The sequence below is a fragment of the Colobus angolensis genome, unplaced genomic scaffold (assembly GCF_000951035.1).
Source record: "Colobus angolensis palliatus isolate OR3802 unplaced genomic scaffold, Cang.pa_1.0 Scaffold217, whole genome shotgun sequence".
Taxonomy (NCBI): Eukaryota; Metazoa; Chordata; class Mammalia; order Primates; family Cercopithecidae; genus Colobus; species Colobus angolensis.
The window spans coordinates 890,268-904,929 of NW_012115344.1; the positions used below are offsets into that span (position 1 = coordinate 890,268).

Here is a 14,662-nt window from a genome sequence, read left to right on the forward strand (position 1 = left end):
TATGTCCTGAATGGTATTGCCTAGGTTTTCTTCTAGGGTTTTTATGGTTTTAGGTCTAACATTTATGTCTTTAATCCATCTTGAATTAATTTTTGTATAAGGTATAAGGAAGGGATCCAGTTTCAGCTTTCTACATGCCTCATTTGTAATTTTAAGTCCATTGTTATTGCTGACCAGCATTCCATTTATGACGATACCTACAATTCATGTACCTGTTCCACAGTTGATGGGCAGTCCACGTTGCTTTTCCAGACAGTTGTATTGCTGAACTCCTGTGAGAGTCTCCTAATGCATTAGTGCAAGAATAAAAGGCAGTAGTCTTAAAATGGGGATATATGTACAAGGATATACAAATGTTTCTTATGTGATATGTGGATATGTAGGGCGCAGTTTTAGGGGAACCAATTTCTAAATCTTTTGCTTCTATACACACTCTTTTCTAAAACTGATCTCTCTGAGACTTTGTCAGAGACACAGGTCCTGATTTTATATTTGCTCTTTATCCTCTTCCCTGACTTTACAAAATGACATACCTTTCTCTCACTGTTGGTCAATCTTATTGTATAATACTTTATTCTGGGGTGTAAACACTCCTAGAGTGCTAAAGAAAGGGACAGTTTGAAATATTGCTCTAGGATAGTATTGTGTATTATTTGAATGCTTGGTTTTATGGCTGAATCGTATTAACCCCAAATTGTTAGGTTCTAACCACCAGTAATTCAGCATGTGACTGCATTTGGAGATAGGGTCTTTAGACAGGTAATTAAGATAAAATAAGGCCCCTAGGGTAGACCCTAATCCAATGACTGGTGTCCTTATAGGAAGAGGAGATTAGGACACAGACATGCACACAGAGTGAAGACAACCTGAAGACACAGGGAGAAGACGGCCTCACCTACAAGCCAAAAAGAGGGGCCTCAGAAGAAACCAACACTTCTGACACCTTGTTCTTGGACTTCTAGCCTCCAGAACTATAAGACAATATATTTTTGTTGTTTATGCTCTCTAGTCTTTGGTACTTCATTATTGTAGCCCTAGCAAACTAATATACTTAGGTAACAAGTACTTTTGTGAGTCAGGTGGTTTCATTTTTTTTATTTCAACAATATTGAAAGGAAACCTGATTGAATTATGTGCAGATTGATCATTTAAAATAATCTTTTGGTGGTATATATTTATGTGATTTGAGTATATACCTTGAAAGTAGTCCAAAGATTGAGTGATACTATAATAACCAAATCTCCTACATTTCCATCTTATTGATGTGAATAGATTTTCTCAGAGCTTACATCTATAGAAACAAAAAATAGATGACCAGGCATACTGGCTCAGGCTTTTGGCCATGTAGTTTTGGGGGGTTGTTTGTCATTTTCTTACTGCTTTGAAAGAATTCAGGATTTTGGGAGGCTGAGGCAGGAGGATCACTTGAGGTCAGAAGTTTGAGATCAGCCGGGGTGACATAGCAAGACCCTATTTCTACAAAAGATTAAAAAGTTAACTGGATGTGGCCGTGCACCCTTGTAGTCCTAGCTACTTGGGAGGCTGATGTCGGAGGAAAGCTTGAGCCCAGGAGTTTGAGGCAGCAGTGAGCTAGGATTGCGCCACTGCACTCCAGCCTGGGCCAGAGGGTGAGACACACAGAGAGAGAGAGAGAGAGAGAGAGAGAAGAATGGAGAGAATGAGAGAGAGAAATACAGAGAGAGAGAGAGAGAGAGAGAGAAGAATGGAAAAAAAATAATGCTAAACTCTTAATTCTAGCAAAAAACCAATATGAAACCATGAATTAATTAATTAGTCATCTCATTAAGAAATAGCTTATTATTATTATTGTGTTTAATAGTATTCAAACATTTGGAAAACATGTTATTTTGGCCATTGTATATTATTACTATTTGCAAAGTTAACTCACTCAAAAATTGACATTTAAAGACTCAGTCACAGAAAATTTGAAAAAATTTAATTTCAGTTTATAATCTTATTTTTTTACAGGGAAGAAATAATAAAAGACTTTTAAGTTTAAAAGATATTACATTAAAGAAAACTCAGCATAAAATGTAGACTTTGAAAAGATACAGGAATGAAGAAAAAGTAACACTGAAAACGTTTAATTCTGTTGAAGACCTTATTTATAATATTTTCTAAATAGATGTTGTTGAATGTCAAATTACTATACTACTTACATTTCATTGGGAATATTTAAAAGATGATGCAACAGTTTTATTTTAAAAGGCCAGTATTTGTCACATTCTGGACTTTACATCATTTGCAACTTTTTTTTTTTTTTTTTTGAGGCGGAGTCTTGCTCTGTAGCCCAGGCTGGAGTGCTGTGGCCGGATCTTAGCTCACTGCAAGCTCCGCCTCCCGGGTTTACGCCATTCTCCTGCCTCAGCCTCCCGAGTAACCGGGACTACAGGTGCCCGCCACATCGCCCGGCTAGTTTTTTTGTATTTTTTTAGTAGAGACGGGGTTTCACCGTGTTAGCCAGGATGGTCTCGATCTCCTGACCTCGTGATCCACCCGTCTCGGCCTCCCAAAGTGCTGGGATTACAGGCTTGAGCCACCGCGCCCGGCCCATTTGCAACTTTTTAAACTTAGGATAAATAATTTGAATGACAATTTAAAAAATTTGACAGGCAGGGCACAGTGGCTCACACCTGGTGTACCAGGATTTTGGGAAGCCAAGGTGGAAGGATAACTTGAGCTCAGCAGTTTAAAACCAGCTTGGGCAACATAGGGAGACCCTGTCTCTACAAAAAAAAAAAAAAAATTAGCTGGGTGTGGTGGTGCACGCCTGTGGTCTCAGATACTTGGCAGGCTCAGACGGGAGGATCGCCTGAGCCTGGAAAATAGAGGCTACAATGAGCTGTGATCACACCACTGTGCGCAGCCTGTGTGACAGAGCAAGACCCTCTCTCTCCAAAAAAAAAAAAGTTTGAAGAACACTCTTTGATATTCTGGTCCACAAAATATACTTATCATTCAATTTTATAAAATAATGCCATGTACATATATTGACTTGTTGATTTTTTTTTTCCTGTGTCCTCATCAACTTTTGGAATTATCAATTTATTTTTACTAATGTGGATGTCTATATTGATATTTTATTATTGCTTTTAACTTGAATTTCTCTGATTACTAATTAGATTGAGGATCTTTTCATATAATTAGAAGCCAGATTGGCTTCCTTTTCCATACAATGACTATTCCGGCTTTTGATGACGTATTTTTTGGGGCGTTGTTTGTGTTTTTCTTATTGCTTTGCAAGAATTCTTGATGTATTCTGGTTACAAACCATTTTTCAGTTATACGTGTTGAAAACACTTTCTTCCAGTTCCTGAGTTTTAATTTTATCTTCCTTACAGGATTATTTGAAAAAGAGATGTTTCAGGGCATCCTGACATCTTATTTAAGAGTTCTTCCCACCACATCAAAATTATGAAAATTCCAAGTTTCCTTTTCATATTTAATTCCTTAATCAACCTGAAATTGATTTTTATGCTCAATGTGTATGCATTCAACTTATTCATTTCCTGTGAAAAGTTGTTATTGCTCCGGTTATTGAAAACAACCTCCTTTACCCATTCTGAGAACACTGAAGGAAAAAAAATCATACTTGGTTTCTCCTATACCTTCTCACTCAAAAATGAACACAGAAGCCTTCTGTGACCAAATGCGTGGGTTTTCCCGACATACCAGGCAAGCAATCAATTCTGCAACTGACACCAGCTGGGTATCCTCTAATGCAACTCCATTCTGACATTACCTAGAGATAGCCTCAAACACCACAGGTAAAGGGCTCAGTCCCCAAGAGTGTCTCCCTCACCCAACTTCCAATGCCAATCTCAAGCCCCAGCTTGCTTGACCTGTGCTTCTGACCTACCTGCTATAAATTAGGGTTCCCATGACTCCCTCCTGGGATTAGATTAATTTGCTACAGCAGCTCACAGAACTCAGGGAAACACTTATGTTTACTGATTTATTATAAAGATTAATAGAAAATATGCTGATGAGTGCCTGTGAAGAAATACATAGGGCAAGAAATGTTGGAAGGGACAGGAGTTTCTATGCCCACCCCAGGCCCACCATCTTCCACGAACCTCCAAGTGTTCACTTATCCAGAAGATGTTTTGAACTCAGTCCTTTCAGATTTTTATGGAAGCTTTGTTATGTAGAATTATGTAGACTGGTTGGCTTAATCTTCAGACCCTCTCTCCTTCCAGGTGGATGTGAGGGTGTGTTGGGGCTAAAAGTCCCAACACCCTAATACAGCCTTGGTCTTTCTGGTGACCAACCCCCATCCTGAAGCTACCTGGAGGAATCCAGCCATCAGTCAACATTAGCATTACAAAAGACACTTAACACTTTGAAGACTCTATGTAGTTCAAGAGTTTTATACCAGGAAATAGGGACTAAGACCAAATGTATATTTCACAACATGTATTTGAAGACCACCCTAATCTTCCAACAAGGATTCCTTATATCAAAAGGACATACAACTTAAAAGATACCGCAGCACTCCTAGAATCTCACTGAATCATTTATAATTAATCATGTCCATTGTATAGTATAAATATGTCTCCTAGAATGAGGTCACTCAAGTTTGTAGGCTTCCATTCGATCTTGTCTGACAAAAGTAGTCTCTGCAAACATAGCTTCACCTTTTCAGGCATCTGTTATCTGTTATGATTGAGCTGGAAGACATCATCATCACTTGCTCTGATCCTCTTTTGAAGCGATAATATTGGATTCCCCTCCTTATATTATCCATTTATTAATTTCTTTAACCTCAGTGACTATTATTCCTTCTCTTCATTTATACCCCAAATCTTCCACCTTTGGAAGCGAAGGTTTGCCTCCATTTGCCCACCTTGTCTATCTAGGTGGAAGGCAGCAATGCCAGTCTAGCCAGTGCTCCCTTTCAGTCCACTCATATTCAGATAGGGTTAGGCTACACAGGTCCAAAATTGGTGGGCTGTTTTTACTATCAGGCAAAATAGCTGCATTCACTGTTAACCCCAATTTTGCCAAATGAGATGAAGGCACAACCCACTTCTATCAGGCCCATAAGGAATTCTGATATAAGGTTTATTAGGAATGAGCCACCTCTAGTTATAGCCCTTGTAATTGCAGCCCTGATCCTGTGACCACTGCATCAAGTAGGGAAAAGAAAAAAAAGAGGACAAGATAATTAAAAATATATAATGCTTTATTGTCAAAAATAGACAAATTTTAATTTCCTTTAACAGGAATATTAATTTAACAGCCTCCATAAGCCATCACCATTTTGTAAGCATAACAGGCAAGAGAGTCAAAGATAACTGTTAGTGGAAAAAGGACAACAGTTCTACATCCATGCCCGAGAAGCCTTGCCCAGTCAGTGGTGACAACTCCAGGACAGCGGCAGAAACACAGTGAACCTTTGGAGCCTGACAACAGACATGCAAAACGACGTTGATTTATCTTGGCCCAATTCTATAAAGATTGGCTTTGTAGTATCTTTCCAAGCATTTGAAGAGTTTAGTTTGTTAGAACACTTGCTAATTTGAACAGTGACATTTTAGGTCACTTATAGTATCAGTAACAGGATCACACCTGTTTTTCAGTAACACCAGGATGAATACATCTGTCCCTACACCAGTCTCCAGCATGTGAAATGGAGCTAATAGCTAGGGCAAGAAACCTGAATAAAGCTCCTTATCCATGAGCCACAGCAAGGATATGAAAGCCTTGCTGAATTGAACATTGTTGAGTAGAGGCTAAATTCTCTCATTAACATAAAAAAGGAGAGAGATAATGATCTACTTAGTCGGAATAAGACAAAAAATAAGGCCTTTATTATTCCCTAGTGACAGGTATCCAAGGTGGAAAAAATCTGGGTGCGTGCATGGTTATCTGGACTGTGAGTTTCATTCTCTAGGCTGTACTAGAAACCATATTTCCATAGCCAATGCAGACTTTGTAAATTGACCCATTTCAATAATTCAAAGTGGTAATATACAGCTACTGCCCTTGACAATTGGGGTTAAGGAGAGATTCCTCAATTCCCAGAAAAGCCCAGAGATGAGATAATACTGACATGGTGAAATGGTTCATATGAGATTAAGCATATGTAATACTGAAAAGAAGATAGATTACTAAGTGAATCAGAGAGGGACTAGATCTCAGAACTAATTTCCTATCCTCACAGGTATTCATTATTCACTCAGTGGAAGAGTAATCAACTACACACAAAAATATCATTTCAATGTTTTGCATTTTTCTAGTTTAAAGACAATATTCGACACTTAAGAACAAGGGAAACAGAGCTTTTAAAGGCATCTAAAACAACACCGTGGTTACTGAAATGGTAGCACAAGCTTTCGTCACCTCTTTAAAACACTAGAGTGAGGAAGTCACCAAGAAACAGTGAAGCAGTTCCATTATTGCCATAATATTTCGCATTCACTCTTACCTAGGGTTAAGCTTTCATTAAACTCACCTACTTAATCCTACCCTCCTGTCTAAGAACTCTTCAAATTTGAGTCATGAACTGGTGGTGTGGGCTTCTGGAAGTTTTGATCAGTTAAGTATCATTGAGTAAGATTCTGTGATTTAAAGAATCACCCTGAAAACTTACAGAAAAAAAAGTCATATGAAAATCAAACTAGGCAAATCTGGTTTATATAGTCTATTACCAAGCCTACCTGAAACAAAATTGTGGAATCAAATGTAAAACTCAAATGGACTTCTATTTTTGCTTACCTATTCCATCCCATTCAATTCTGTACAAAAATGGGATATATGCAGAAAATGTACACTATTTCGGATCACTTCTCGAAAGGCCAGAAAATCAGCCTGTTAGCTACAGTTGCTAAGAATGTGAAATACAGAAAGAAAATGGACTACATTTGGGGTTTCTTATTGAGGACAGTGGGGCAAACTACAAATGACTTTAGTTGACTAGCTGAATAGTTTTACTACCCAATCATGAAATAAGCTTTATATATTTTCCCTTTTTAGGACCCTTCAATGACTGTTGTTCCAATCAGTGAATAAAGTTTTTTCTTAACAAGTCGAAATCCTGAGCTGAGGATCAGAGTTCTCCTGAAACCAGATGAGAAGCGACCCCTACTAAAGAAAAAGTCCCTAAAGCTAGTCCATGAGCAGTTCTCCTGCTTAAACACAAGTGTAAGCTCAAAAGTAGGCACCACGCTAGAATCACACACAATCCTATCCAGCTTTTTACATACATTTTCAATTTCCAAGTTCACGTGCATAACACAACCTCGCAAGCCACAGGGCTCTGTTGAGGAAAGCCGCAGGACATCTTGAGCAATTCTCTGGGTCAGTTTCTCAGGGACAAGGACCTTGGAGCAACCAAGTTTAGTTTGCTTTGATTTGGACAGACAGTTCTCCAGCATTTTAACCAAATTCTGGCAAGTTGATTCCTCAAATATTACCTCGTTGAGGTTGGGTTCAGGAACAACATAATCCCAGTAGTCAAAATCTGTAAGAAATGGAGTTTTCTTTTTAGATAAAGAAAAAAAAAAATTCACAGTAGAAAAAACACACCAAGATATCAACATTGGTTACCTCTATCTACCATGTCTGCCTTTTTCTTGTATTTGTTTCAGAGTCCGCTGACCTCAACTAGCTGTTAACTAGCTAGGTAATATAGTGAATAATTTAAGCTCTCATGAAAGTTCATGTATGAAATAAAGGTTTAGATAAATAGAGTGGATAGGATATAACCACTTTTCTTTAAATTCATGTGTGTACACAGAACACACACACAATCATAAAGACTATGCATCAAAAATCTACTTGGGATTATCCTAGATTATTGGTGATTTTCTTTTCTTTCTTGCCTACTTGCTCATGGGGGTTTTTACAGAAAGCATTTATTACTTCTGGAGTAAAAAGTTAAAACTTTGTTTTTTGGACTAAGGGGTTACTTTCTAACTGTAGGAATACATGTATTGTAAAATAAAGAATTTTTGCTATTATGTTTAAAGTCCATGAGCTTGAAGAGTTACATTAAAGGTCTATCACATTTGTGTCTTTAAATCTTTACTGGAGTGGCCTGTAGGTCCCAATTTTAGCTTTAACCTCTTTAATTAAAAATTGCGCAGAGAAGACCTTTGAGGTTCATGAGGATATTTATAACCGGTTGGGTAGTTTTTCTTAGCCAAGCAAAACAAAATAGTCCTAGGGAAATAAAATTAGATTGGCTGAAAGGAAAAGAGATAGCTCTGCATTTGGTCACCTACTCCTCAAATGACTCCTAGCACTTGGCAGGATGCCACACCACATGGAGTCAAATGAACAAGGTGCAGGCTGATGCCCTCCTGGCTCCTCTCCCTAAGCCTACTCGACCTTCATCAGCTACTGGGTTTTCCTCTCCACTTCATGTAATTTTGGAGTTCTGGTCCTATAAATTAGGTCATCAACCACTTCACCTTGAAAGGAGGAAAACACGAAGAGCCTAAGCAGTTTATCTATGCTCTTACAGCTCTAAGTGGCAGAGCAGTGTGTTCACTTAGAAACTGCTGTTAAAATTGCAAATGATAGCAAATCAAGCACCGCTGCTGTTCAACAGTTTCCTTCTCACATTAAAAATGGAATAATGGGTATATCCAAGACTAAAAATCCTACTCAGTAATAAACATGAACACACTGATTTAAGCAACCACATAAAAGAATCTCAAAAATATTAGGCTGCGGGAAAGAAACCAGACACAAAAGAGTACCTACTTTATGGTTCTACTTACCTAAAGGCAAAACTAACTTGGAGTGGTAAAAATCAGATCAGTAGTTCCCTGGAGTCAGGGCAGAGTGAGAAATACCTAGCAAATGGGTGCGTCGGAATTCAGGGGGAGGGGTGATGTTGATTACAGGGGTAAATACATTTGCTAAAACACACAGAACTGTGTTCTTCACAATCATGTAAGATAAGGACCTTAATCCCAAAGAGCCTACTGGCACCAGCCTAGAAAGATGCAGCCCTCGGGTATTCTACTTTTGCTACTTTTGTTTCTAGCATGAAGAAAAGATGTTAGAAAATTTGGAAAGCAGTCTCCTCAGACGGATTTTGTGGCACCCCCTACAAAAGAGGCAGGGGAGGAAGTCGAAAGCCCGCCCACCCGGTAGATCGAGAGGCACCGACCTTTGGAGAGGAGAAGGGTGGCCAGCGGGGACACTCACCACTTAGCAGGCTCTCTGGGTGATAGCCACAGTCCAGCAATTCTGAAATGCTGGCCGGGTTCTTACTGCTCAAACTGCTAGTTGCAACCATGGTCAACGGCTCTGTTTCCCTCGCGGGGCGCAACGGCCTTTCCTGAGCGCTGGAAAAAATGAGGCGAGAAGAGACGGATTTGCAAAAGCAGGCGAGTCGTGCAGAGACTCCTAAAATGCCCGGCGTCGCGGGAACGAACTAGCGGAGGAACTCCTTTGCCAAAGGGGAGGAACCGGCCTCTGCAACTCAAGTTGACAAAGCCCTGTGAGCAAGGCCGCCAACTACAGCAACAGCCTGAAACTAACTCAACAGTTCGCAAAACTTGGAAGCGACCTGCCCCGCGGAGCGCCCCCACACCCTGCTGCCCCCACCAAGGCCGCAGCTTCGCTCACCTGCCGGGAGTTCCCGGGGGCCGGCGCGCTAGCTGCCGGGGAAACACAGGCAGGTGCCTTCTTAGGAGTCCCCTCTCCAGGGGACTCGGTGACCTGCAGACCCCAGCAGCCAGCGGCACCCTGCTCACCCCCCCGACCACCCTGCGCCGGCTCCTAGCAGTAGCATAGCCTCCGGGGCAGCGAGAACTTTATAGGTCCAGTCCCCACCCTGCCCAGGCCCGCCCACCTGCGCCGCCCTTCCCCGGCCGGCGCCCCGCCCCTCCCCTCCAGAGTCTGGTCCCCTTTCAACCCCTACACTTCCAGGGAGCCCGAGCCTAGCCGCAGGGAGTTGAGGATAAGCCTGTGGTACGGACACCTGTTGCTTCCAGGGTAGATCTCGAGCCACTGTGACCTCAATTCTGGGTGCACGACTCTTTAAAGCCTGAACCTGATTCTTCAGTGCGACCCCTCCCCGAGCATCCGCGCTTTCACACTCAGGCTGCTCTCGGCAGCAGCGGGAAGCTTTAAGCGGTCTGTGTATTTCCTTGTCCTGAGGCTTTGCTGTGTCATCCTGAACACTTGGCTTAAATCTGTTGCAACGTTCAATGAGCATCATTTATGCACTTATTTACGGCCTCTAACCCAGTCAACTCTACTCTGCCTCTCAGGGTTTCTGTATCCTCCTCTGCTGCACGCGGTCACATCTAGTTTTCCTTTCCCGCAATGAAGGCTCCTAGCATTTTAGGAAGGGCCTTAACGACCCCATGCACTCCCTGGCTCCCTGGCATCCTTCGTGCCCTTACATCTGTGACTAATGCGTTTTCTCCGCAGGAAGGGTGAGCCTGGCACTCTTCTAATTAGACCTTGCCCCAGAGCGCGGAGAGCTTGAATTGAGCGGGAGTTTGCCAAGAAACACACAAAACCATTAGTAGGATCTTAGGTACTCCTCCATCCGTGCATCATTGATAGCAATTGTCATTTCCGGAGCCAGAAGTTTCTGGAGAGCCCTGTTGGGAGGATCTTGGGTTTGGGATGTTTTGAAGAGGTTTCAGAGAATGAAGATAAAGAGTTTTACACTCTGCTGGGGATCAGCAGATAATCCCTGTGAGGCCTCCTTGCGGTCCTGCATAGGAACACACAGAGGGGCAGAGGAGCCCTGGAAAGAGGCAACATGCCCGCACAACCCATGAGCAAGAAGCCAAACCTGAATTTTTTCTTCCGAAGTTACTAAGCCACGGTTGTCTTGCTTTGGTGTGCCAGTAGGAGATGATCTGTTCAGAGAGTCAGCTTGGGGTGGGTTAGGGGATGCCTGAAGGGAGAAGGTTGTTCATACAGTAAAGATCCTAGTGTTGGCTCCCAGGTCCTCTAGGATTATGCGTAGAAGGATTTGCAGGTTAGAGCCTTGAAAGGCAGTTTCAGCTGTCCTGGCATAAAACTCTTAGAAAAACAACCACCCAAGGGGTATAGAGGGTGTGATAAACAGATCAGTGGGAGGACATTGGGAGGCAGACCAGCAAAAATTAAAACCAGCTTGACAGTCCATTTTTAACTCAGTTCAGGCAGCTGCATTACCTGAAGGTCAGGCGAGCCAAGGAAGGAGATGTTGATAGGCTGGTCTTTGAAGGCCAGTTTCCACTTCTACTTCAATAAACAGGAAAGTGGAAAATAAACAAGCCCATTTAAGCCAATTAAGAAGTGGTTTTAATGGCTAGTGTGTTCAGGACCAATGGATGGGTCCCTGGTCAGGTGTTGGATGCCAGCTGCCTGACAGTCAGTCCCTGGGCAGGCCACAGAGCCTCTTGTCCTTGTCTGGGCAGTATTACTAATGAGGCTGCCACTTACCTGCCTCCAAGGAGAATTATTGGAATTAATATAATGAGTGATCTGAACCAATGCTAGCGAAATAAAGAAATTACTAGTTTCAATTTCCTTAGGGTGTTTAGGCATAACTCATAAACTAAATGCCTCCATAGGGCCAGAAAGATTATTGGAACTTATAGAAAGTAGTACTTGCTCTTGGCTCACCTGACTGACTGAAATTTTGCAAAGCCCCTTGGGATCTGACTACAGAAAACAATTTACTTATGTACAAAAGACTTCATATAATATCTTCTTGGCTGAATGGGCCTTGCTCTCAGGACTTACAGGTCATAAGGAATGATTGAGGTAAAACACACACCTGGAATAATTAAGAATGTCCTTTTTTATGTACTTACAAGTGTAGAAAATCCATTCTATCACTAGTTTGCATCTTCGCAAGGTTAAATAGAACTGATTTTTTTTTAACTGAAACATGGAGAAAATTTAAGAAAACTAAGCGCCATTATAGGCTAAGTGTAAGGTGACACAGTCTATCAGATTTCAGAAAAATGTGGATACAGTCAATTATTTATTACTGAAAGTTCATCACATTAGGGAACTTCAGGTGTTTATTAAGTGCAGTGATAAAGAAGTTTGTTTTGTTGCTCTTTCATTATATCCTCTAATACTATATAAACAGTTCATGGGAGTGCTTACTGGAAATAGTTGTGTATGAATAGAAAATCTAGTCAGTTAAATAATTTGATTTCCTTTCATACACCAGTGTATTATGACAAACTAAATCATAAGCAAAGCCTTTAACTTAAGCATACTTGCTTTTTTATTACTATAATTCACGCATCCATCTTCTTATAAAAAGAAAATGAAATAGCAGTAACAACTGGCAACAGTATGTTCATCTGATGTATTTGCAAATATTTAAGTTCTAAGCTTCCTCAGGTATAAATATAGTATTCATAATGTCATTGCTTACCTAAAGTATGAATTCACAATGCCAGGGATACTGCAAAAACAAAAAGCAAAAATGATGCTTTCATGTATTATTACAGGAAATGCTGGTGTCTTTTGCGTTTGTGATTTGGAGTGTTGAATGTTTATTATGTGTTTCGCTAGCCACCTTTCTGTCTTTATTTGGTATGAATCACTTATTTTTGAATCTTATTAATACATTTACATTCCACACATTGTTTATTTTATTTCATGAACTATGACACCTGAGGGAGAATTACTGGGTTTCTTAATCTGTACAATTCAGGGAAAACTTATAGGACTTGGAAATTGATGTATACATTAGCAGCAAGCTCATGGGATTGTTGTAAGGATTAAAAGAGAAACCCTTAAAATCAATGCTAAATATTATCTCTTTTTCATAAACAAATATGAGATCTTGAAATGCATACTATCTCTGGATTCCTTTAGTTGTGCTAAGTTTGTAAATTTGGTGTCCCATGCAAAGTGCTTAGAACCAAACTAATACTGATATTAAGCAAGAGCTTAATGAGTGATATTATTATTATTGCTGTTATTATGTTCTGAAATTGTAGTTCTCTGGGTAAGTGCAACAGGCAAGTGGCTAAACGGAGTTGGGGAAGTATTATTAAAGTATAAGAAAATTTATGATCTTTCCTGTTTGCAGGAAATCTGGAAAGTATTGCTACTGATTAGGAAAGACTTTTTATATTATAATACATCCATCGCTGTATGGGAAAGCAGGAAGGGATCTGCCAATGATATGTAAGAAAATAATGTGGGTAAAAAATTATCTTGGTGTAAAACACAGAGTTATGTTAACTTTCCTCTTAATCTAGGAAATACTTTTCAGGAAATAAATAACATTTACAGACAATTGAATTGAAACTATTGATTATAGAGTGATGCAGTTGTTTCAAGATATGTATGATCATCTGTTAACATTCTGGGTGAGATATTTAATGATACTTTTAATTTGCCTTTGAGGGTGCATCACCCAATACAATTTCTATTTAATGATTAAATATTCAATATGACTTATTCTATTAAGTAAGGTAACATGAAAGCTTGTCTAGTATAAGACAAAAACCAGGCCCAATATATAAAATAATACATAATGCTTGCTATTAAAAGCTGAGAGAGCCTTCCAGTAACAGAAGGGATTGCCTCTCTTTTTAAGCAGAGAAATGGTTACCATAGCAGCTTGTCTCAATATAGTTGTATGTTTTTGTTCTCTTCATAAACAATGCTGTGTATTATCAGTCTTTAAATAGAGATAATATGTTTAAATGCGTACAATATCTGCTTTTCCTTAATTATGGAAAAATGTGTAATTCAGGTGACTATATCAGTGGATGTCAGCCAGAAGCATGGAGTGGGTCCTTGACATTTGTCTAGGGGTACATCTTAAAACCTTTATAAGTTCCAAATTTGAGAATACCACTATACCATACCATTTTTCTGGAATTTTAATGTGCACCAAGAAATGAGGAAAATAAAGCTACATGCTCATGTCGATGTTGGGTTCTTCACTGCTTTCCCCTCCTGTACCAGCCAAGTGTCCTATTTTGGTGGGCCAGCCTTGCACAGCTTTTGTCACTGACATTTGTATCCTAGCAAAACTACACAATACTTCTTGACCTGTGGGGTCGCTCAAGAAGAGAATTGAATCTGAGAATGCCTGAGTGTCGACTACATATGGAATTCTGCACGGTACTTTTTAGAATGGGTAAAGCACATTAAGGTTAAGAAACTTGACTAGTCCAGAGTGATTCAGTTTTTTCATCTTCATGGTGTAGTAGTTAGTTTCATGGACTGTGGAGCCTAACTCCTGGCAGTGACATTTACTAGCTGTGTAAACTTGGATTAGGTACGTACCATTTCTGTGCATCTATTTGCACCTTTAAAATGGGAATTATGGGGAAGGAAGTGAGAGGGAGAGATTTGTTAAAGCAGTGGTCCTCAACCTTTTTGGCACCGGGGACTTGTTTCATGGAAGAGAATTTTTCCACGGTTGGGGATGTGGATGGTTTGGGGATGAAACTGTTCCATTTCAGATCATCAGGCATTAGTTACATTCTCATAAGGAATGGGTAACCTAGATCCTTCACATATGCAGTTCACAAAGGGTTCACGCTCCTATGAGAATCTAATGCTGCAGCTGAGGCAGAACTCAGGTGGGAGTGAAGGCAATGGAGAGCAGCTGTAAACACAGATGAAGCTTTGCTCACTCGCCCACCCGCTGCTCCCCTCCTGCTGTGCACCCAGTTCCTAACAGGTCGTGGAC

The 14,662-nt window shown here is 40.3% G+C and overlaps 1 protein-coding gene across 2 annotated transcripts; it reads right to left on the reverse strand.

Moving 5' to 3' along the window:
- Window positions 1–4,422: 4,422 nt before the first annotated feature.
- Window positions 4,423–10,081, reverse strand: DDIT4L (DNA-damage-inducible transcript 4-like). 2 transcript variants are annotated; one of them, XM_011943200.1, is made up of 3 exons: window positions 9,962–10,081; window positions 9,184–9,323; window positions 4,423–7,486 (listed from the first exon to the last, which is right to left on the reverse strand). In XM_011943200.1, exons 2-3 carry the CDS (start codon window positions 9,272–9,274, stop codon window positions 6,996–6,998), a joined length of 582 nt encoding a protein of 193 aa, XP_011798590.1. In that variant the 5' UTR covers window positions 9,275–9,323; window positions 9,962–10,081; the 3' UTR covers window positions 4,423–6,995. The 2 variants fall into 2 exon arrangements, with proteins under 2 accessions (XP_011798590.1, XP_011798589.1); XM_011943199.1 differs by lacking the exon at window positions 9,962–10,081 and adding an exon at window positions 9,607–9,794.
- Window positions 10,082–14,662: the final 4,581 nt, after the last annotated feature.

Coding starts and splice junctions, on each gene's coding strand:
- DDIT4L (XM_011943200.1), bottom strand. CDS start 9,274: ATGGTTGCAACTAGCAGTTTGAGCAGTAAGAACCCGGCCAGCATTTCA. Junction 7,487..9,183: donor CCCAGAGAGCCTGCTAAGTG/GTGAGTGTCCCC, acceptor CATTTCTTACAG/ATTTTGACTACTGGGATTAT.